Source organism: Echiichthys vipera (genome assembly GCF_963691815.1).
Source record: "Echiichthys vipera genome assembly, chromosome: 19".
Classification (NCBI taxonomy): Eukaryota; Metazoa; Chordata; class Actinopteri; order Perciformes; family Trachinidae; genus Echiichthys; species Echiichthys vipera.
This window is the reverse complement of record NC_139844.1, coordinates 16,911,361-16,936,743: the sequence shown is the minus strand read 5'-3', so window position 1 is coordinate 16,936,743 and position 25,383 is coordinate 16,911,361. Positions and strand designations below refer to the sequence as shown.

Sequence of the window (25,383 nt, the reverse complement as noted above, 5' to 3'; positions counted from 1 at the left end):
GTGCTTGCCTGCCAAAACATACCAATGGATTAGCTGAGAACAAGTCATTGCAACAAGAATGAGCCTGCCATCTACAAATACTATCAGCAAAATGTATTTAATTACCAAAAATAAATCAAAAGAAAACGCAAAAAACAGAAACTTTTGTCTAAAATTTAGCGGAGAAAGCAATGTTTTACAAAATGTATAAAAGAGCACCTGATCATTTTAACGATGATCAAAGTTTTACACACTTTCTCCATAACTTCAGGGATTTCTCTCAACTAATAGAAATGTGAGATTTCGGCCATCATATGTGCAGCATTTTCATAATATCTATCTAAATCCAGTGGTGGAAGAAGCACTCAGAGCTTTTACTACTTTAAGTAAAAGTTGTAATACCACACTGTAGAAATACTTATTCAAAATGTTACATCAGTAAATGAACAAAAGTTTAGGAAATCAACGTATAAGTACTAAAAGTAAAAGTTGTCATTATGCAGAATGCCCCTTTTCAGAATATTGGATTATTATATTATAATTACTGATATATTAATATAAATATCACTTTAATGTGGAAGATGATAAAGGTGGGGCTAATTTGATTTATTTTATACACTGATCTGTAGCTTATTCTATAACAATTTATGTTATTTCAATTTTATTTTATTTTATTTACATTTCCAATTCATGACAAAAGTTATCTCAGGACACTTTACATATGGAGTAGGTAAAGACCACACTCTATGACTTATTTAGGATTTACATAGACCCAACAATTCTTCCATGAGGCAATCTTGTGCACACAATGGCAACGAAACCTTCCCTTTAACAGCAGGAACATCAAACAGACCCAGCTCCATGGAGGACGGACATCTGTCTTGACCAGTTGGGAAGGAAGAAAAGAAGAAAGAAAGAGAGAAAAGACCGACAGATGGAAGGAGAGAGACAAAAACAGACAGAAAGAGAGACAGTCCCAGAGATGCAAGCAACCACAAAAGTAACAGTAACTATAATAATATCTATTGTAATGTGAATATGACTTATATGTTGTAGTAGAGAAGTAGAAACAGCCACAGCTAAGGTGATAGAATATGACTGCTAATAATTATGGGGCAGCAGTAGCCATAGGTGACTTGGCTGGGAACTGGAGGGTCGCCGGCACGAGTCCCTGTGTGGACCATGAATGGAGCGTGGACTGGTGGCTGGAGAGGTGCCAGTTCATCTCCTGGGCACTGCAACCAACTGCTCGGGGCGCTGGTCACTGGCAGCCCCCACGCTCAGACATCTCTCCATTAATTGCATGTATATACTGTAGGTCCTGTTTGTGCATGTGTGTGTATTTCGGGCCTGTGTGTGTAACATGAAAAAATAATAATAAATTTCCCCGTTTGCCGGACTAATAATTCTAAATAATCAAGTAGATTAAAATGGAATCACTCAAGTAAAGTACAACTACCTCAAAATTGTTCAAAAGTAAAGTACTTGAGCAAATATACTTAGTTTCTTTCCACCACTGTCTAATTCACTTATATATTATTTATTTTACCAGGCAAGAATTGCGTGAGATCAAATGAAAATATAAGAATACGTAAGCATAACAAAATAAATGCGGGATGAACTGTTTATGAGCTGTTCAAACTTTGAGACCTTTTGTTCAGGCACAAGTTGGCCACCATGTGCGGCGTCACCCCGGACCCCTCAGATCAACATGGCAGCCTCTGATGCGAAGTCAGTTTTGTTTGTCTGCTTGGGTAAGAGACGTCTTTTTACCCTAATGAAGCGCATGTAATGCTCATTTAGTGTCACGGCAGAAAGCAAAAATCACATGCAGCCAGTATCAGGTCATAGACTTCAGTAGTTTGTTCAGGTGTTGTTAGAATGACTAAGCTAAAATGCTTCCGCTAGCACAGACAACTCTTCACTCAAACCACTTTCATTAGTTTAGTGGATAATTCTGCGCATTTATGCACATTTGTTGTCCAGCCCTGTGTGATGTAACACATATTGGGGTGTTTTGTAGAAAACTGAGTGACCTTGGCTGGACTCATTACATCAGCGAGGAGCTTTGGTAACAACTTCCCTGAAATTAGCTGTCGGTTTATGAACAGGTCCAGAGTCCACCGTGAAAGCCTCTCGTTTATGGCTCTTACTTATCCGCACTATTTATTTGTAGTAGTTGTTAATCCCACACACTTGAACGTTGCAAGAAGATTTTTTTATATTTTATTTCATCAGACAAAAATCTGACATTAAGACAGAAACGTGACATAAGTCACAATAAGCAACACAGTTAACACTGGAACACACAACAAACATAACACAACAAAAACATCCATGTCATCACAAATATTATCATGAGGTTTTACAACCCAAAATAAATCATCATGAAATCAAGAGATCCAATAAAAAAATGTTTGTTCGGTTCCTTTGCTTATTATTATTATTATTATTATTATTAACTCTATCATTCATTTATTTTTTGTATTCATTCATATATTTATTTTTCTTCCTTGTGTTAAAAGATTTATATGCAATTTCAGGGAGAAACCACTGTCATCCTCATCCACCCCAACAGAATCAGATGGCTTCTTACCAGCCTTCTTCTTTAATAAGCCTCTCCCACCTTTGTCCTTACGATATATCGCACCGTGTTGCAGGAAGTTTGTGTAACTAGTACAACAACTGCAGTACTTTAACAACGTAACATTAGAACTAGAGATGCACCGATCCAGTTTTTTTCAATCCAATCTGATACCTGGACTGAGTATCGGATCGGTAACCGGCTGATACGCTCAGCCCAGGTATCGGATTGGATGAATACCGTTGAATGAATCAACCGTAGACCTGTCCATGTGAGTGAAGGCATCAGGCTTGACATAAACATTTAGCCATGTTAAAAAAACAAGGTGACAAATTAACACGGATATAAATGTACATTAGTACATTATTGTACATTATGTACATTATTAAAGTGTTCATTAGCAGCAAAAATAAATAACACTTCCATGTAAAGTGCACTGCAAACATACATTTTAATATGTAATAAAATAAAATATAGCAGCTTCCTGAAACCCAACTTAATTAATCTTGCTGTGTATGATATTAATAAAAAAGAAATGACTGATTGACCTCATTCAGCTGATATCTGATCCAGCTAATTAGTCAATATCGGAGCCGATATCCGATCCGGGTATCGCATCTCTAATTAAAATAGTAAGTTTTGACAGATACGTGGTTCTTTAGAGTTATACTGTGAAATTTTGCGCACCCCTGCTAATATATATATTTTTTAACGCAAAACTGCACAACTTGTTATTAAACTCTTACATTGTACATAATTTGTCAGTTTTAAAAATATATAAATAATAGCCAGGAGATCAGATATATCTTGTTAAATGTGTCATTAAGGTTGACGACATCAACAAGATGACATAGTAAAGATTAGTTGACTAATTGTCGCAGCTCTAATTTCTTTTATGCTTTGTTAAATGTATAATGGTATTTGTCAGATGCACTGTATAATTTAGTTTTGTATTCGTACTTAAATACCACAAAATATTTATCCTGTATACTGAATTTTTTCCTGATTTAAATCCAGCTCTGTGTCGTGGCAGTTTGAGTAGTGAAAGTCCATCCAGCTGACTCCAACCTCCCTGAGCTGCAGCCAGGGAGGGAAGACAAACACTGTTCATCTGCACAATTTGTCCAAACTGACCTTACGCAGAGCTGGATTTAAATCAGCAACATATCTATTTGAATTGTTACATTTTTTTGGTAAAACTGTTTATACACTTCTTTAAGAATAACAAAAAAAGTATTAAGGTTTGTGTCATGGTGTTTGTGGCTTTGAACAGGGAATATTTGCAGATCCCCCATCGCTGAAGCAGTCTTCAGGAAGATGGCGACAGATGCTGGTGTTGTTGATAAGGTAATGTCATGATTAATTAATTATTATTGCATCATACAAAACCGTATTTGCAATACAATGTATTGGTATTATTGGCCCAATATGACATCTAAAGACATGATATATCTTTTATATTTTCTGACACATTTTCAAATGATTTAAAAAATAAAAAAACATAATTTGTTGCAAATAACAATACAATACTGAACATTAGTACTGATCATTTTTCAAAGCATGCTTGCAAAGATTTTTGCTATTAACTGGTATTAGTGGGAAACTTATAGCTATTGGTGAAAAAACAAAAAGGTATAAAAAATAGTGATTGAATTGGGTTATTATCACAATAATAGTTTTCATACAAACTTGATTCTTAACAGTATGGCATTTTTTTTACATGAAATACTGGTTGGTGATATGACGCTGTGGGTGAAATGGTAAATACAATACATTTGTCGAAGCTGTTTAAACTGGAGTAAAATATTTCATACTTATCAGACATGATAATACACCATACCAACCTAGCTGCAGCCTCGAAAGATCATGAACGAAGGCATGGTGTGTTTCATAACATTTGTCCTAAATTCCATAGTTTGAGTCTCACTTTTAAATTTGGCCGCAAATTTTTTTTTATCACTTATTACATATCTGTACATGAGAGTATGAAACATTTTTTTCTGTTATATTGTTCCCCCGTGCTCTGCTCTGCCTAGTGGAGGATAGACAGTGCTGCCACCTCCACCTATGAGATAGGAAACCCTCCAGACCACCGTGGTCAAGCCTGCATGAAGAGTCATGACGTGCCCATGAAGCACACAGCCAGGCAGGTACGACTTTCCACTTTTAAGGTTTTAGCAGTAGCCCCCTTTTTTGCTCTCTGTTGTTGCAGTGGGTCATAGACAGTGGTGCCACGTCTGACTGGAATATAGGCAGCTCTCCGGATGACCGCGGTCTGGCCTGCCTAAGGAAGCATGGCATTGAGACAAGCCACAGGGCCCGACAGGTAAAACCAGATGTCTGGTGGCTCCTCTCACCTCATTCATGTTTGTGTATATGAATGTGATGTTGGTAAGATCATGCCTACCAGGTGCTGTTGCTCTGTCACCTAGCAAATAACTCCACCAAGCAGCACCAGCATCGCTGTAGTGGATGGTTATAATACAAATCAATGTGTATCCATGGTCTTATAGTTAAAACAGTCCAGTTAATTATTCAGTACAAGGTTATATAGCCTTTACAACTAATAGATTTAGTAACTTATATAATTGTCAACTAATATATTTAGTCCTGTCTTAATGTCCATTATTTTTGTGTTGCTTCAGCAAGTGGCTTAACAATTTTGGATTTTTTTTTTTTTTAACCTTTTGTACATTTCTTTTTTCAAATAAGTAACAGCTTCCATCTTTTTACTGGCTTTCTTATATGCATTTTGATACAATAGTGTTAAAATCATGGAAATATCTGCTGTTGGACTGTCTGCTGGCAAAGCCTATGTCTATTTTCTTTAAAATGATGGCACTGAAAAATTGATGGAACAAATCTAGCAATTGACATATCGCATGTGTTTCAAGTCCTGGAACAGGTCTTAAATTACACCAAGATGTTTGTCCATGTAGGGCCTTAAGGCCCTATGCTGTGCTGGTTTATCCTCAGTGCCCTTAAAACACTCTTTTCATGTTTCCCTGAGAGAACTCGGGGAGTTTCACCCTGTGCTTGAGATCTTCCGTCTCGCTGGTTTGTCTCTCTGAAAACCATTCAGTCAGACCCTTGTTTAATCTCCTCAAAGCGGGAAGGGGAGGCTCAACCCTTGGCTTAAACCCAGCCAAATCCACACAATTAGCTTTGACAAGCTTTTGCTCTTTCTTTTATCAGCCTTTTGATTTCTGTCACCCCTCTGTATTTTCCCCTTATGTCCTCAAAAATGTTGTACTTGGTGAACTTTGCTGAACTTCTACTGCTGCCAATATCCAAGAAGACTGGGAGAAGAACAAACAAAAAGCAAACATGCTCAAGTGTGATTCATATCAAATTATTTGGAGTGCTTAATGCCTTGTCAATTGACATCCTGATGTTGAATTCAATAGAGCTGAAATTTAGAATATATTCTAATCAATATACCAATGAGCCAATGTTTTAAACCATGACACAATCCAGAGACAGTCAAAGGTTGCAGCATCACTGCTGCAGTATGCCCGCACCAGAGCGCGTCCATTTTATCCAATTGAAGTGGCTCAACTTTATTTTTATGCAGATTAAAATAAAAACTTCATTGTACCAGAGGCAATGTGAGGCAGCAGACCAAACATGTGGGTGTTTTTACAACTCACATTAAAATAAATCAATCAAATGAATGTGTATACATGATCATGTAGTTAAAACAATCCACTTCATTAATTCAATTAACTGGCACTTCATTAATTCAGTGCCGGTTAATAAAGCCTACTCTGCATTACCACTAGGTAAAACTTCACACAGTGTAGGTGGCAGCAACCACAGTTACAAAGACGGAGTCTGTGTAGCAGGTAAAACTCCGCCCAGCCTGTGTGATGCGTCTGTTTTCCAAGTTCTTTGGCTGTAAGCCATGACAGCGTGACAGTGAGTCAGCATGCACAATTCCAGGAGGACCCCGAAGCTCTTAATTTTCACACCATTTTATCACCTCTTCACATCTTCTCAGGGTTTTATCGTCTTCATCTTGCTTTGTGTCTCCCTGCTCCTTCCTCATTTAGCGCAACAGCTTCCCAGTTCCCTCTCAGCCAGATATGTTAGAAATCAGAAAGCTTTTCTTGGATAGGGGATTACCGCTGTTTCAGGTATGACTGCAAGATAGACATGTGCAGAGAAATCAACATGCATTGTGACTATTGTCATCACAGATTAGCCACTCTGTGTGAAAGAGAGAGGGTGAGAGAGTGTTCAAAAGGAAAGTAAAGTGATCAAACCGTTATAGCTACAACCAGACACTGTGGGAATATAAACATGGAATAAAAAGGCTGTTACTTGAATGACCACAGCTGAGAGAGCATCACAGGAACGTTCATGTTTATTGTTCCTCTCTTCTTTCATTTGTCTCCCGCTGCCCTCACCTCGATCTTGGCATTCCTATATGCAAGCTCTCAAAACCCTTCAAAAACTATTCAGGGAGCTGCTTGTTTTTAAAAAATTTGCTTGTTATATAAGAATTATAATCATCACACAGAACAGTAAACACACCCTCCACATGCTTACACATGTGCAGCTCAGATGCTTTTCATAACCCGTTTTAATTCTTAAGATTTCAGCCCTGGTTGATTTGGCAACACCTGTGGTTACATTAGTAACAGTAAGTGGGGTTTAATACTACAATAATATAAAACTACTTGAGCAGCCTTTTTGTTAGATAACAACAACAACAACAAAATAATGCTGGTACGTCTCTTTACAGTGCAGAAAGCAAACTTGAGTTGCTTTAATAAAGAAGTCAACACTAATCGGATTTCATACCGCACACGGCGCAAGCAGATTGCCTCATAACAATAGGTCACAGTAAAGTTTGTTACCTTCCTGAGGAGTTAGAGCAATACCGCTTGTCACCTGCAACTCTTCATCTAACAGCTCACTTTGGCTCCATATTTGATGTATTTATTTAGCATGTTAAAATAAGGAGAAGATTAAAAATGAGAGACATAAAAGACACAAATAGGACATGCAAAGGAAACCCAGAAAACCCCAAATTACCCACAACAATATTTATCATAAAATGCTGAAAATGTGTTTTTAGAATTTCATAATTGTGAAGCACTTTGTAACTTTCTGTTTCAACATTTACAGCTTTATCCTTCTGACGTATTATAATAGTTGAATAATTAATAATAATAATAACTGAGGTAGTACAGTATTTGTACATTTTCTCTGTATCTCAACATCATTTAACTAATCAGTTAATTAAAAATGATTTTAAAATGATTTTGAGGCTTAAATAAAGGTTTGAATGAATGAATGGCGGTCTGTGGGAGTGCAAAGAAGGCTGCCTGTCACACAATTCTATCAGCTCCATTATTTAAGATGTGTAAAGCACATCCAGGTGTCTGAGCTTCAAAAAAGCCAGTTTGAGGGTAGAAGTGCGCGATTTGGGACACAGCAACTGTCTATATGGAAGCTAGTCAAGTTAGCTGCGCAACATGCTAACATTAGCTTTAACAGGTTAACTTTCAAAATAAACACCAAAAAAAGCATAAAAGTGGCTGAAGTTACAGCTTACAGTTTGTAGCAGCATTACCAATAGGGAATTCAGGATTCTCTACGCAGACAAGTCCCCGAAATTCAGAGAGACCTCTAATAGCGACCGAGACCCTAGCGTTCAGAGCTGAGCACAGCCAACCCAGACGGACATAAACAACAACATTTATAGGTCAAAAAAGATGGAAAAGCATGATAGATAAATAATGAGCATTTTACAATGACAGAACTCAAGCTGAACTTGAGAAGCAACATGCTGGCTGAGCATAATAGTTTACAACCCTCAGTAAATATCTATGTCATCATTCAACTCATCGGTGAGAAAATGGCCACTGTATTTTCTTTGGTTGCATGTCACAAGAGGAATATCACATACTTGAAAACAGGAATAATGAATATCATGTCCCCTCTAACTTCTGACTATTGTGACATTACTCTTTTTGGCATGAAAATGTCACAATATTTGCCGTAGTGTAAGTGCACAGTAATTGCTGCAGAACAGCACTCTATGGACTAAGAATTACAGGGTCATAAGCATACATAAGATGATTGATAGGAGTTTCCAACAAGACAGTCTGTGTAACACCCGTTTAATTGTATCGGTATGTCATCCATATACACAATGAACTCATCTTCAACTGCTTATCCGGGGTCGGGTCACGGGGGCATCCATATACACATTGAACAAAATAGGAGACAGAATTCCACACTGGGATCACCATTATTTATTATTTATTTATGGAACAAGGCATACGCAACATTGCCCATGTAACCTGCATTGTCTGATGGGTGTACCAGAAAGCTAGTACATACTTTGGAACACCAACAATTAAAAAAAAAAAAACATCTTGTGATTAATTCTTTCAAAAGCATTGGGTGCACTTCAATAGAACACATAAATGCACCGAGGATTTGATTTTTTGGATTTTCAGGCCTAGTTCAAACGAACACGGGTATTTTTGAACGGGTATTTTGCTGATAAGTTGGCACCAGTATTTTGGCTCGGTCTTCCATAACCACAACGCTGGTCACGTCTAGAGCGCTCAACACATCTCCATGGATACAATGCGGTTTTCCTCGATTTTCCTGTCCACATGACACTGCTGAAACCGGACTCTGGTTTCAGGATCCCACAACTGCGGTTACGTGTGGATGAAAGACTAAACTGTGCAGAGAAACACACGGTTTAAAACATGCCCGTGTTCATGTGGACGGCCCCTCAGTAGAGCATTGATAAACACTGTGCTGTGTTTTCTTTTAAAGGCAAACTGATTATCAGTGGAGAGAACACACACTTCCAACCTTTTTAACAGGCTTCTTCATAGCTTTATAGATGCAGGTGAAGACAATGGGTCTACGATTATCCATGCTATTTATTTAGCAGCCTTGTCCCTAATGACAGACTCTAAAGACCTTTTCACATCAATAGATTGTTTGCTCTGAGTGAACCAAAATGCATTGCTGCCAATTACACTTGAACACCCTCTCGGTGATAGAATCTGTAAGGACAGCATGTACTGAGACCCGTAAAACACATAGCAAGCAGAGAGAAAAAGCTCATGACTGGCATTCTTTAGCTTTCTGAGGTAATGTGAGCTATACCGCAAGCCGTGTTGAATCAGTCATCATCTTGAATTGGGTTGAGAGAGTGAACAATAAATCGAGTCTGTTATCAATTAAATAAAATTAGAAACTGTAACGATGAATTACTCACATGCATTGTTTCCTGTAAATCGTGTGCGGGTGTGCGTGTGTGTGTTAAATGTCGGACTCCATGCTTATAACTTTAAATGTCCTTTTATTGTTTTATTATGCAGAACATTGTGTTCGTACTGCATGGTGTTGACCATAGAGAAAGTCTGCAAGCCGTATTGTGTTACCATACAGAACCAGAACGAATGTTGATTTTTTTCCTGCATTTCTGCTTCACTTCCAGGTGACCAAGGACGATTTCATAAGCTTTGAATACATTCTCTGCATGGATGAGAACAATTTGAGGTATGGTTATTTCAGTCTGCAGCTGCAAGGGCAGTGACTTTTTGTTTTTGTGACTGTGGCTTGCAGATAGACATAGCTGCAGGAAGCACTGGTGTCATGTGTTAAGTGTCATGAATGGGTGCCTGAGATAAAAAAAAAAAACAACCTTTTTTTCTTTGAAAGAGGTCAAACTAGGTTATCCAACTAACTGCCTGTAAAGTAATTTGTGCTACTCCTTCACATGCACATCAAAATGGTGGTAACATTGAGCTATAACTACTGCATAGGCAAAAGCCTCCCTTTTAATTAGCAATATCCTTTCTTAAGCTCTTTCCAGAGGTCAGGGGGAGGGATATTTTTTGATACTTTGAACATTTAGGGATCATTTTGAGATCACATGCCTATGGCAGATCTGATCTGTAAGCAGCTTACCAAGTTCTTTGGATGCCTCGTCTTTGCTCTTTGGGCAGGTTTTTCCCCCTTCTCTCCCACATTATGTTTTTTTTTCTCCATAAATGTTAAGCTGACCAGACTGAGAAAATTAGACCCTGTCTTAGAGAAAACGTACCCTGTCCATGTTTCTTTTTTTTTAACGGAACCCATCTCATTTTTTTGTTAATTGTTTTACTTTCTATAATTTTCCATTTTATTACTTAAGTCTCTACATGTCATTACCCTGGGGTTGTTATATGCTGTCCATTATTAGAAGTATGGGACATGCATATACAGTAGGATGTGTCACCTCATATTTAAATCACAAACTAAAAAAAGTCCAGAGGTCACTTGTTAAAGCATTCAAATGTTTTCTCCTGTTCTTTCTTCCAATCTCCTGGAGTTATGTGCTTTTTCCTGTCTTCACAGTGAGCTGAACAGGAAAGCAAAAGTTGCGAAAAACAACCAAGCAAAGATTGAGCTTCTTGGTTCATATGACCCCCAGAAGCAGCTCATCATCAAAGACCCGTATTATGTAAGTGTTTTTTTAAATTCAACATTTTAGTTATACAGTCAATCTAAATGAGGCACGGGTCTCTTTCTCAAGAGACAGTCAATTCTCATTTTGAGTGTTTTCAAACATAATTAATCACAATTCCATGATGTTTGATTTAAATGGTCATGTTGGGATGCCATAGTACTGGGGAAAGCAGTGGTAATAATATAATGAAAAGATTGGGACAATCTGGAGACACACTCTTTTTGACATTTTTCACATCAAGTGTAAATGTATTTGCCAAAAGGATAACTGTATTAACCATGTCGATGTTAGGCAGTTTAATGGTATAGTTTGGCTTATTTGGGATGGGATCGTACAAGGTACTTTTCCATTGACAACAAATTCACCTACAGTTGTTTGTTGAGGCAGACAAACTACCGACACAGAAGCATCTGTGGACGGGGGCATCGGCACACTAACAATGGTACCGCATACAAGCCCACATACAATCCCACTTCAAAATAGCCAAACAATCCCTTTAAGGGCCAGGGTATAATTGATTAGAACTAGCTCTTATGATGTATTGCCTGACCACTTCGAAAATCAAAAGTGTTTATAGTTTTTCCGAACAGCAACACTGGAGGGTGAGGTGAAAAGCCGCCTATTAGAGATAGATGGGGGACACATCTCTTAAATATGGCGCGCATTTTCAGACAATCTGGAAGACATTTATATTGTTCAATGCACTCGGTTGTTCACTTGAAAAGTGACGGAAATCATTGCAACAAGAATAAAAATAGAGAAAAGATGTCATGTAAATTAACCAAAATGGTTTGAAATCTAGCAGAGAAGTTTTTTTCATGCACTGTCCCATCAATTATACTAAGAAGCTGATGTACAAAATAGGTTTATAGGGCCTTTTTAGCTACACTTAAAACATTTTGATGGTGCGTGTAAACCGTGTCTGGAAACAACACAGAAAAATTATATGTATGATGTCCGTACAGTGGTTGTGCGCCTGTTTTGGACAGAACATGCCTGTCTGCAGGTGCATGTGATAGTTCTGGAGACTTTTCTCCACAGGGAGAAATGGGATCATGTCCAGGCACGTTTCACGAAACCCCACCAAACCATAACAGAGTTGACTGTAACAGTGGAAATCAGCGCTGTCGGTTTTGAACCTTTCAACACACTACAATAAATTACTTTTGCATAACTTGTTACTTGATTTGCTTGTACATCACTAGGAGAAGTCTGGTTCTGATTGGTTTGCCTTTTCACCTTCCACCTGCCGTCTTTTCCTTGGCTGCTTTTTATCTTCTTGGTTATGAGTGAGAAAAGCAAACTTGAGGGAGTAAGTGTTTGAAAGTTGGATCAGTGATTATGTGCTGTCAATAAAATATATTGGGACGCGCAAAACTTTTATACTTTCATAACATATTTAAACCTCTAACCTCAATAGTTTTCATTTAAATGAATGTCTATCGCACAAGGAGGTAACAAAATGGAGATTGAGCCTACTGATATATGTATTGCAATAATTATATAGCTGCAGTAATACAAACTGTAAATCAACTAGGACTAAATCACAAGGATTGCCACTTTAAATAAATAGTAATGCTGCTTGATAAGTAACAATTTCCTGTGTGTTTTTAATGGAATATGTGCAGCTCAGTTGGCCTTATTATGATGTATTTTTGTGCGTAATTGCAGCACTATGAGACCCTAAAAACTCGTCAAATGATCAGTGATGTGGCTGGAAGAAGAGGTTGTGATCGCCTGCGGTTGATGTGATTTTATTCGGTTATAAATTTGTCTCTGATTTTAGCTTTGAACACCACTTTTCTTTGTGTGGCCATCAGCATTAGTGCGTCTATTGCTAAAGTTATGCCATAACATGGAGTGAATGAATGCCTCAGTGTGGTTTGGATACTTGTCAGTATTGGATCACGGTCCCTCGCCAGCAACCACATGGCATGACGGCAAAGTGAGCAAAGAGGAGACAGACATTTAATGTTTTTGTTTCAGAATAAATAGAGGCAGAACTTGCTTTGTCTGGTCATCTTTATGTAATGATAACCAGACAGCATGTCTTTTTCCGTGCCATTTTGTCTGTGTTAACACTAGAAATAATTGACTAATTTAGTCCTTATTTATCACTTAACACTTTGAAGTTAGCTTTTCAAAGGCCCTGATTACCTACTTTCTTGATGGAGTTTGATGACTTATCAGTCAGTTTGGGAGAGATTACAATCGGCATTCATTCACGGCACAAATGACTGCAGTAGTCAGCTAGTGGGTTACTTCTGCAACCCTTTACAAATTCCGTCCATCTCCGTCCAGCCTGGACGTCATTACAAATTAGTCGGCAAATAGTTTGAAAGACACACTGAATAAGTGACGGAAGAAGTAACCACCATAACATGTTCACTGTCCTCCATGCTGCTTTCTACTTTTTACTTACTCTGTTTTCAGGTGCGTTTGTGACATTGAATGTGACAAAGTTTTCCTGTGTTTCAAATAACCTGCATGCAGGCCGATTTTGGTGGAAAAGCGATATTCAGTATATGCAGATCAGTTAACTTAGTCATAAACTTTTCAACTGTCCACTGTTTTCTCTAGATTAACAGCGCCCAACTGAAATAACTGTTGGATAGACTTTGGTTCAGACAATCATGTTTCCCACAGGATAAATTGCAATAACTTTGATCTTATGACTTTTCATCTAGCGCCATCATCAAGTCAACATTTAATTTCTTTGGTTTATGGCCACGTACATGCCAAACTCATAACATCGTGACATAATAACAGCCTCAGCTTTACTTTACTTTTGCTAACTGACTAAACTAAGGTGGTGGACATGGTAAACATAGACATCAGTATGTTAGCACAACATTTTTCAAGATTTCCGCAAACCAGAATTTCTGAAGTACTTTTGCTGCTTTTGGTAGTACCTCTTTTGCATAATCTACATCTGCATCTCATTAAGACATTTTCCTCTATTCCCCTCTGCTTTTCACCCCTTCCATTATTTATACAGAGACAACATCATCCGGCATTCCTCAGAGGTTAATCACAGGCCTAAACGTCTGTCAATGAAACCATGCAGATAATTAAATGTTTCTATTAGTGTGACATTGACATGGATCAGAACATATTTTATGGACACTGTGCATAAATATAATTAATTCCAAAATAATCACTTTCTTTTCCTTGGAACTGTATTTTTCCCTGAGGGGATGTTTGTTTTGTTTTTTGTGCTGTGCTCAAGCTCACACTACAGTTGAAGCCATATGACATCAGTCTGGGATCTGTTTCCTTCTTTACAACATTATTTGGCTATCAGAAGGGAGATGAAAACAATTTCATGTTTGAGCTAGAAACTGACTGTTTTTTGTTTTCCAACTGCATCGCAGACTGGGTCCTGCATACCGTATTCACAGCTGTATGGAATATCAGTTTTATTGCACTTGGCCAAAACTGTTTTTAATTCCTCTTTTTTTCTGTTTTATCTCTTAGGGGTGTGACAAAGACTTTGAAACAGTGTACGAACAGTGTGTGCGTTGCTGCAAAGTATTCCTGGAAAAGAACTCCTAACAACATCTGGCATTAAAAGGATCTTTGTAGAATATGTTGAATTAACGTTAAAAAGTTAAGCAAATACGCGTCAACTGTGTCACATAAGCACTCATCAGTTTATCTTTCTTGTGGATGTCACTGGAAGACCACAAACATTTAAGTGTTGTAAATGTTATACAAATGACACGTTAGTAATGACACTACATTTGGAAAGATGATGTGTGGATAAGTTTGTAGACTGTAAATTCAGGTGATAAATAAAATGGATGAATGAGTATCCCTATCAGAGATTTATTTTTCACACACAATTCATCAGCTCTGCACTTTGAACATGCAAAAGTATTTCTATGAATGAATATATCCTGCAGACAGTTATGCATGACTGGTCATCTCTGAGGTCAAAGGTCGACGCAGGCATCAAAGTTAATCCTGTCCTAAATTCTAATCTTCCTGGACGTTTTGTTGGAAGCTTCGTGATTAGGTTATTCTCTTTGCAGGACTTTTTTGGTATACAGCTCCTTTTATCTGACTTATTAATACAAGGTATTTTTATTTATTGATTTATTTTTACAAATATTAGATATCAAGTACATCCATCCATCCATCCAAAAAATTCAATTTCCCCGTGCGGGATAAATAAAGTAATTCTTCTTCTTCTTCTTCTTCTTCTTCTTCTTCTTCATCCATCCATACATACATCTCACTTTTTTCCCTTGAGTATTTTATTCCTCCTCTTATTAGACACAAGTTATTCTGCTGTACGCCAAACACTTAATATTATAGTGTTGACCACATGATGGACTTAAAAGTGCCAATACAAATCAGTGTGAACCATCTCCACATGGTAGGGTTGTGGTGAGTGTAACACATTGAGAAAAGGCTGTTAATCATTAAAGGGTGGAGTCAAAGAATAGACGGTCCAAGTGATGACTGGAAGGTTTCCTGTTGTTGAACAATTAAGTTAATCTAGGGCTTTTGAAAGAATTTTAAGATAAAAAAAAAGGACTATTTCTGGTCTTGAGTCAGAAAGTGCTTCTAAGTCTTTTGGACAGAACGTGGTCCATTCTGTGCTTCATTTAGTAATGAAATAAAGTACAAAGTAGCTCCCTGATTCCATCTAAGACTGCTGGAGTTAATATTTCAGACCAAATGACTTGTGCTGTAAGCAAATTATGGCTGCAAGGTTCAGATTAAGGAATAGTTTGATATTTTGGGAAACATCCCTATAAGCCTTCTTGCAGAGAGGTAGATGAGGAGACTGATAACAATCTCATATGCTAAATAAACATTCACAAGATAATCTGAAAGACGCAAGTCATGGGGAAACCTAAATCTGCTTACCAGCACCTTTTTATAAAGCACACTAATTAGCATGCTGCATTTAATCCCTACATAAACCAGCATGTAAACTAAAATGTGTTTATTTCCCAGACGTTATTCTGGATAATCCATAGAATGCTATGTCAACAATGTTCATAGTAACTTTTTTTGGAATAGTGTTTTTCCAGTCAAAAGTGTATGGAGTTATTGGAATATTATTTTTTTATTATTCTATTTCTATTTTGTTTAAAAAAGGATTTTCACAACATATTTGAAAGTATTGTAATAGAGAGAGAAGAAGAACAAGGAATGTCACTGTTACTTGGTACACGTAAACAAGTCAACCACCAGGATGTCCCTTAAATGTTATTTTCGTATGACACGTATCTCAAAACGTCAAATAAAGTTGAAACACTTTCACTGGAGTCAAGTGAGAAAATAAGTTTTGTATTTTAGTGAACTGCCCCTTTTCAAAGACCCTTTTCCCATTATGAATTTTTTTTTTAATGACTGAAATATGCTGAACTGCAGTGGGAAGCTCACCAGATCTGTTGTCACAGGACTCTGTCCAGTCAGGTGGTCATTCAGGGAGCATTCCGCTTTTCAACACAGGAATGTAAGAGAAAATACTGCACAAGACAACAAAACCTCTGTACCATTCTTATAATTTATTTAAATATATTTCATTTTTCGTATATGTATATATATATATATATATATATATATCTGTATTTAACAGCCATTTGATAAATGTCAGTCACTTTAATTTATGGTAGATAGGTGGTGGATTCCTTTTATGCTTTTCTTTACAGTATGTACATATTTCTCTCATTTCATATGGCCTATAGTCTGTACAGTGGAAACTTGTGACAACTCAAACATATAAATATAGACTTTGACACGCTCTATCCAAGATCCATAGGAGGGCTATGATGTACAACCATCACTTCCTTTTTTAACATGTTTTGCAAAAACACAGAGAAATGTTCATGCAATTAATAATTTAGTCACAGTTCTTTCTCAGTGTGAGTACAAGTGGGGGAAACTATGGCGTGACCGATGCCAGGGGGTCTGTGAGAGCTTTTTGTCTTCGTAATGGGCAGTGCAGTAGAACGAATCGACCCACAACACTCGTACAGAGTAAACCAATCGCAGAAAGCACGTCATAAGAAAAATAGTACATTTGGATTTTGCTCCTTTCCAAAAGAAATGAACAAAATAAAAATATGCAATCCCTTTTTGATTGAGCAACATTTTTTTTTGGATTCCAGCAGGAAAATAGGCCTCTCGCTTGTTTCTATCAGCCACTTGTTTCTTTCTCCACTCTTCATTTTCACCATCTTTATCTTGGTCTGGTTTTGTTGGCTGGTTGCCTCCCTCGTGGTGACAGCCAACCATCGAGGCCCAGCCAGAGTGTTGGGAGGCAGTAATCCACGCCTAAGCAGAGCATGCCTCACTGAAGGGCAATACTGTGCCTAATGTCAGTTGGGGCTGGTCAGAGTATGTTAGGCTTCCCTCTTACTGTCTTAAGGCACTTTTTTCCCACGATTTTTTTCTTGTGGAGAATTTGTATTTGGTTTCAACCTGCAATGAAGAGAAAGTGCAATTCAGAGCGGTCTCCAACTTGACAGCACTAGACAAATGAAGGTATTTGCTTTCTGAAAGGAATCATAATAAATCAAGAAACTCTTGCTGTGCTGCTGCTAAGGCAAGTGTATACCGACACAACATGCATTTATCATCATTGTGAATTCGATCTTTGCACTGACCTTCAGCTCTTACTTGCTCAAGATTCTTTCGTAAAGTAGCAATACCACATATGGGAAAATACTCCTTTACAAATGAAATGTTCTGCTCTCAGAATTTTACCGAAAATTGAGGTAATGTACCAAAAGAGTACTGATGATGGAATATTGATTGGATTTATAACATGCTGTTTACACATCAATGCAATGCATCAGTTTTATTAAGGGTTAATGTTTACTATGTAAAATATTAATCAGAAAAGCAGCTATAACAATGTTTCCCTCCTTAATATAGTGGAGTAAAGGTATAAAATACATACATAAAAAGGAAATACTGTAAGTACAAGCACCCCGAAAAGAACATTATTTGAGAAACTGTACTTTTTAAAAACTTCCCACCACTGCTCTAATGCATCATCTATGTAAATCCGAGGTTTGAACATTTTCATTTTATGCCACGTTGTATTTCTACTCCATCACATGTCTGATCTATGAAAGTCGTTTTACAAATAAAGTTTTTACATATAAAAACATAATGAACTGATGATAAACGTAATTTATTGTTGTAAACAACCCAACGGGGTATAAAATAATTTGAATTAGCTTCAGCTACAACAGTAAATGACACAAATTAATGCATCTGTAATAATAATCCAATGATAAATAAAATAACCCTCACATGGGGCAGTACTAGTTTTGATACTTTGAATAATATGTTTCTAATAATACTACTACTAGTACTAACTTAAATAACATTTTCAATGCAGGACCTTTACTCTTAACAGTGTTTTGACATTGTTGTGTTGTTATATTTACTCGGGTAGATGATACCTACCTTATAAATCAGCAACATACCTTTTGAAACTTTATCCTATGTGGATATATCAACCAAATACAAGGCACCAACACTATGATCATATTCCCTCTGTACACATCTTGTCTTAAACAGCAGAAATACTTTTATGCATGAGAGCTGAATATATCACTGTACCTTGTACGCACTACCCCTCTGTGCACTGCGGGCTTCCTGCTAGTCTCGTGAGAAGCCGCGCACATCTCTTGTAGTCTGAGAAGAGAAGATGATAAGGAGACTTGCGTATAAGTGGATGCTTGTCACAGTGTGTTGACATCATACTGATGAATAGATTTATTCCTCATTGTGTAAGAGCTTACATGCAGGTATAGTACAGTCTCTGGTGTGGTGGAAGAGTCTGTACACATGCTTTCGACACTTGGCGCTGAAGTAAAGTGGACCTGAAAGGGAAGACGGCAGGCTTTCAGAACATTTCCAGTTCTACAGCAGACTGCACAAACATGTGTTTTACAGCTGTTGGAGAATGTGAGGCTATCATTCACTTTTCTTATGTTCCCTACATCCCACTTTCTTTCATCATGCCCCTCTCGGACTTTCACAAATTTTTGAAACAAGAGCGCCAGTGATACAAAAGTGGCCTTACCTGTTAGATATTTTATGAATTTCTCCTTCTTTCTGAGATCTCTGGGGTATACGACTGCGGAAAGATGGGAAAGACGTGTCAGGTTTAACCTATAGCTTCCTTTAGACAGCACAGACGCTTCTGTTTAAGCATATTAGCATTCATTTTCTCAGGGGGCATCTGTCACCCCACCTAGAGCAGAGCTATTTTGTTGTAACTTAAAACCTGTGTGAAAGCAAAAAGGAAATCATTGTAATGAAGAAAAAAGTCTCACTTACCTCTGGTGGTATCCAGCCATTCAGATACTGTAAGACTTCTGCCCCCAACCAAATATTTGCACATTGCAAAGATATTTTTGGGAAATTTCCGTGCAACGACGTTAACTTTATTCTGCATTAGTTCCATAAGTTTACAAAATTAGCCAAATAAAGTGTGGTGTTCCACAAGGTTCTATACTAGGTCATCTTTTATTTATTATATCGATACATGATTTGCATTTGATATCAAAAGAAGAGGTCTTTATTTTTAAAAAATGAACATTGGTTGATAACTATGAAAAAAGTTCTAGATAGGTCAGATATCTGGCGCAAATGCAATACATTATCTCTAAATGTGACAGAGTGCATATATCTTCTAGCCTAAAAAAAACCCTAATCATTAGTGATCAACAAAACAGTCATAAATCTTTAATATAGTGTCCTGAGCTAACTTTTGTTATGATTTGGCACTGTAAATAAAATAAAATTGAATTGAACAACCACATCTCGTATGTGTCCAGCAAAGTTGCAAAAAATATTAGTATTTCGTAGGGAGAACACATCTTTCTGGATCTATATTACTCTATTTTTTTTTTAAATCATTTAATATCTTATGGCAACAGTATGGGCAAGAAGATATATAACCAGTCTCTATTCCATTTTTTATTTTTAGAGTGGTCACTAACCCTTTATTTCAAACTGCTTTTTTAAAACATATTTGACATAAATACACTTCAGATAGGACAGTGCTTTAAGTTTTTTAGGGAGTTTCACGTGTTGACTTTCTATAGTCAGAAATAACACTGGTCATTATTCGAGCACAGAGGTCAAGTTATATGGATGTATGTATATATTTTTTCATCCCACCTGTGCATTTTCTTATATTATTGTATATGTATTCTCTTTTATTATACGCACAAATAAAGACAATATATATTATTATTCCAGTAGGCTACATTCTTCACTCCAACATTTGGGTCCCGCCCAGAAGACAAGCCGCACTCACCGACAACCTGATCCCCTCGGTCTGTTTTCAAGTTGCGTAAATCCTTCGGACCCACCGGAGAAGTCTTCTCCCGTGAAGTTAACGGGGCTTCCGTTTTCGCACTGTGGCGACCCCGGCTCTCCTCCACATGTTTAACGATCTCTATCATCCGCCTGCTGACAGCGTCCCTGCCGGCTGCTGCAGACGCCGGGGCCGCCGAAGGCGCGCTCTCGCTGCAGTGGCCGGTTAGCGTGCACATCAGTAGCAGCAGTCGCAGAGTGACGTGCTTACGCAGTCCGCTCATAGCTCCCGTGGCGAGAGGGAGAGAGACAGAGAGGGAGAATGTGAACTCCTTCTCTAACGCCTCTGGGGGGGAAAGTTGAATCGGAGACCTGCAGCAGAGATCAAACATGAATGTCAAAGTGCTTCTGATGTCATTTGATGGCCTAGATCTCCATTATACTCCCAGTAAGAACATGGTGAAAAAGTATTTTACCAGACGAACACACTTGGACTCTAAAGATGCCCAGATGTGTCTCTTGTTATTTTGCTGCACGTTTATTTAAAATTCTGGATGGTGACTAGTTTCTTATTGCTCTCCATAGTTTTCCATGTATTATTTTATATACACACTATGCTTGGTATACGTTTTGTTGTTATGTTGCCTACTAATGTTGATGCAAAGCAGGTTATATGAAAAAAGTTTTGCTTACTTTGAAAACCACATTTAGACCCATTTTACGAGTAAAATATACATCACGACTGATGGCATTTTCTTGGTGGAAACACTTTGACGTTATTAACTCTCTTAACTAGGCTTTATCCATATGTCACACTATTTTGACCATGAATGAAGTAAAAGTGTTCAACAGGTTTATTAGTAGCCTTTTCCTCTTTCTGACACTTTTATTTATAGAAAATCTCAATGAGATTCGTTGTTATGTAAGAGAGAGTTGAGAACATATTACAAATAATCCAGAAGATCACATGAGCAAGACAACAAAAGAAAAATCCTATTTTTCTGGCTAAAGGAAGTAATTCGTGGAAGAAATGAGTGATGGAATGATAAAAATGTAATTACCTTCAGGTCGATATACTCTTAAAACGGCTAATGTGTGATAACGTGCTGTGCGTCCAGCAAAGATGAAACAAAGAAATAAGGAACTGTGCGCAACTTTATTTCCCTGCTTATGTCCGGTCCGAAATATGTCCCGTTTAAAGTCTGATCTTCTGTAGGACAAATAGTCAAAGCTCCTTAAGTCATATGAGTATTCGCTGAGCATCCGTGGTCATCATCTGAGCACCGGCGGACTGTAGGGAGAGAGTGGAAGAACAGCTCAAAGATCCGGCGCTCCAAGTCCCGTGTGTGTCCTCGCCGTAGTAGCGGATCAGCTCACTTTTTATTCTGTCTCGCAGACGTGGTGACCTGTCCCTTGTGGGTTACTCCGCCGTGTCTGAGATAAAAATAAGACGCATTATTGGCACTCCTGAAGCGGAAAGTCCACATGAGTTGACTGACCATCACTTAAACGCCGTGTGAAGTTCTCTGCGCCCCCCTCCTTTCCGTTACTCCATTTATCTGTGCGATACGCAGTCACAGGAAGCGTTTTTCCCACTAATACTTCCAATGAAATGTCCAATCAGCCCCGTACACAGCGCAGATTGGCATCTTAGTGGAAATGCTCGTAACTTCATTTACAGCCACTGCGCACTTTACATCCATCATGGGAATTGAAACACGATTACGCACCGTTTAAGGCTGAATCTCTGTAAATGAATGACGCACGGTTTTTTTTTAAGTTCATGCACTGTAGTTACTGGTCGGAACAGCCGACTTCAGCGCAGGATAGTTGAGGTTTAGCAGGTTTCTCCTCAGATTAGTTTGTACTAGTAAGCCTACAGCCAGGGCGTGCAATTGACTCCCATGCTCCCCCCTCAAATCTGACGACCAGTGAGGTTTGAGTAGTTACCTCTCGAGAAGCGTAACAAACTTCACACTTTGTTACACGTGTCTTCACAGGAATTACCCAAATATATCGTGTGTTTCACCACTGTGTCATTGAAAGCTAAAACCTCTATTACAAAACTTTTTTTTTCACTGCAAAGCAACCCTGTGGCCGTGCGTAAAACCTTGGTGCTGAAAGGACAGCGCGCACTGTCACCCAGCTCCAAACCTATTCTCTTTGAACGTGCAATGCTCAGAAAAAAACGTGATGGCTTCCAGTATAATGGTAGGCAGTTTGTGTATTTTGTCGAAACACAATGCTGATTCATCTTATTGATCAAAATGATATGGAAAAATATGGATATTTGGTTTCCCTGGTGATTCACACAAGGGCGATTTAACTTGTTTCTTGTAGATCAGAGATAATTGATCCAACTTTTTGGAAGTGTAATGAGATATCTACCAACACTGATCAGCAGTGTGGTTTGAAAAACGGTAATTCCATAAACTTGCTTTGGACAGCAAATCTGCCTTGAGATTGCAGGTGAATTCAGATTTTCTGCTGCACTGTAGTGAACAGAAACCAGTACAATGACTGGCATAGTAGACACCACTGGCTTCCAGTTTGGAGAGCAGGTGGTCTCAGAGCATACATCCGACAATCTTGTTTATAAGACCATTTATCACAGGCATGTACTGATGACGTGTGCTATAGAGAGAACCTGGAGCACAGCCTGACCTCTGACATGTCTGTGAAGACTAAGGTGAATCATGTTCTTATACAACATAATACATTCAATTAGAGTTGGATAATGTTTATTAAACCTTTTACAATTGGACCGTTTTTTATTAAATGCACAATTAAGTGAATCGGACCTGATCTATTACTTTTGATGTGTGAATTTCCCTCTCAAAAGTGAAATGTTATGTATTTTGCTGTATCCAAACAGCAAATATTATTTCATGCATCAAATAAATGTCAGAATAAATCAATAATGTGTGACTTCCCTAGAATGTTCTGCAGCGGTTTCAGCAGGGGGCACCAATCTGCAATTACTGCATACTGAAATCCTCCAAATATTCATATTCATACTGTCTCATACCTCTAGTGATGCATGGATGGACTATGTGACAATGGGCCCCATGAGCACAGACACATATATAATTGTTAAGCTTGTTTTTGTTGTTTTGTTTCTCTTTGTGGTCATTAAGCATGTTTCTGTGGTTTTGTCCCTATGTTTTCTCTTTGCATATGTTTTGCATATATTTGTGGTCTTTGTGTTCTCTTTGTAGTTCATTGCGGCCATTTTGAGTTTGTTCCTGGTTGGTGCGCTCTTTAAATGCAGTTTTTAAAAAAAAGGTGAAGACAAGGGGGGCCCCTGACACTGTGGACCATTGGGTTAGTGCCCAGAGCCCATTCAGTTATCCATCCATGTCTCTTACGATAGTAACAAACACTTAACCAGCATATTGGAGGGATTATATGTCCTTGAAATCATTCCATATAGATGTAAAAAGAAATTTACGTCATTCTGCTAAATAAACATACTCAATTTACACCAGAAAATGATATGAAAGAAATAAATCCTTTAAATGGCTAGTAAACAAAAAGCAAGGTTGATTTTTTCCAATTGTCAGTATTCGTGTCAATGGTCTGGCAAGCAGTTAAGACAAAATAATAGCTACTTTGTTTATTCTGGCACAGTTCAGTGATTTGTCTGCACCTTTGACTGATGCTGTAATATTTTGGAGATCAACTTATCTCATGTACATGCTGAAAAGTTTGACAAAGTGAAGACCACAACAGCAGAAATTATTAGCAGGCGCATAACCTTGTTTAACCCCTTGCTTATTTTTATGCAGCTGTATGACCATGTCACATGTGAAACCATGTGGCCCAATATTTGTAAGTCAGTGAGTCACGTTCATGTGGTCAACCTCACAGATGCGGTGTGGAGGTCACTGGTTTGAACCCACTAATTATCTCATTCTCCTTTTCTGCTGAACTCTCTGATATTTTTCCTTGACAAGACCATTTGATGAGTTCATCAGAGGAGGATGTGGCCATCCTCCTATAAACATGGCACTTTCTTCCTGGATTTTTATTTCAAGTTCTTAATTTCACTTCCTCAAGACATAGACACAGAGCGAGGCCCTTGCTGTTGTTGGCCACAGCTTTTGTGTTGAAAATATTGTTATTCGTGAGGGGTCACATAGGCTGACATCGTTGACGGCCGTGACTTATAAAATCCTGGGCAAGAAACACATTTTAACTGGTGTGAAAATAGAAAACGTGTATTTTCGTTTGCAGGAAAAGAAAGAAAGAATTACTTTATTAGTCCCGGGAGAGGAAATTCAAATTTTTCACTCTGTTATCATGTTACACACACACTCAGGCCTGAAATACACATATGCACGAACAGGACCTAGATACGTGCATTAAATGGTGGAGAGTCAGAGTGAGGTGGCTGCCCCATGGAAAAGCACCTAGGGCAGTTGGGGTTTCCGGTGTCTTGCTCAAGGGCACCTTGGCAGTGACAAGGAGGTGAACTGGCACCTCTCCACCTACCAGTCCACGCTCCATACTTGGTCTGTTCAGGCACCCCTTGATTCCCAAGCTATGTCCCTTTGCACTGAGCTATTGCCCCGCCGGGAATTTGTGATGAAAGGAATTTGGTTGTCACAAAAAAATCAGTAAAAGCCATGCTTTGGAAACTGGTTCTCTTTAATCATCTTTTAAAATACAGACGTGAAATGACTTATCTACCACACTTGTTATTTCCCACCTAAAAAGGACTTATCACTGTCCTGCCAGTGGTATCCATGCCAGACTTTCTTTCCATGTGTTTTGGTTATAGAAAATCCTCAGAATAGATAAAATATATTATTGGTGCCTCCTATCCTCTAGACTCTTCTTCTCTTTATTTAACCTTTCACAGCATCTTTATCTCTCCCTCGTCATATTGACAGCAGATGGTTGGCTTTTACTTTGTTATAAATTAAGCTGAGTGCAAAGTATAAATTGTCCCCTGCACGTGTATTTATTTTAACCACTATTGGAGAAACAATTAGAAGTGAGTGGATACAGCTGTAAAGGAGCGACA

At 38.1% G+C, this 25,383-nt stretch overlaps 2 protein-coding genes across 3 annotated transcripts; one reads left to right on the top strand and one right to left on the bottom strand.

The window, feature by feature from the left end:
• The first annotated feature begins 1,678 nt into the window (after positions 1-1,678).
• Positions 1,679-14,858, top strand: acp1 (acid phosphatase 1). Of its 2 annotated transcripts, none has more exons than XM_083934127.1 (6): positions 1,679-1,733; positions 3,837-3,910; positions 4,600-4,713; positions 10,041-10,102; positions 10,943-11,048; positions 14,532-14,858. In XM_083934127.1, the coding sequence occupies exons 1-6, from the start codon at positions 1,691-1,693 to the stop codon at positions 14,607-14,609; spliced, it is 477 nt and encodes a 158-aa protein (XP_083790253.1). In that variant the 5' UTR covers positions 1,679-1,690; the 3' UTR covers positions 14,610-14,858. The 2 variants fall into 2 exon arrangements, with proteins under 2 accessions (XP_083790253.1, XP_083790252.1); XM_083934126.1 differs by lacking the exon at positions 4,600-4,713 and adding an exon at positions 4,776-4,889 and having other exon boundaries at positions 1,680-1,733.
• A 2,246-nt stretch (positions 14,859-17,104) lies between these two features.
• On the bottom strand, positions 17,105-21,547 carry alkal2a (ALK and LTK ligand 2a). The gene is made up of 6 exons (XM_083933564.1): positions 21,416-21,547; positions 20,356-20,726; positions 19,114-19,167; positions 18,830-18,910; positions 18,648-18,722; positions 17,105-17,495 (listed from the first exon to the last, which is right to left on the bottom strand). The coding sequence occupies exons 2-5, from the start codon at positions 20,636-20,638 to the stop codon at positions 18,658-18,660; spliced, it is 483 nt and encodes a 160-aa protein (XP_083789690.1). The 5' UTR covers positions 20,639-20,726; positions 21,416-21,547; the 3' UTR covers positions 17,105-17,495; positions 18,648-18,657.
• Between the last annotated feature and the right edge of the window lie 3,836 nt (positions 21,548-25,383).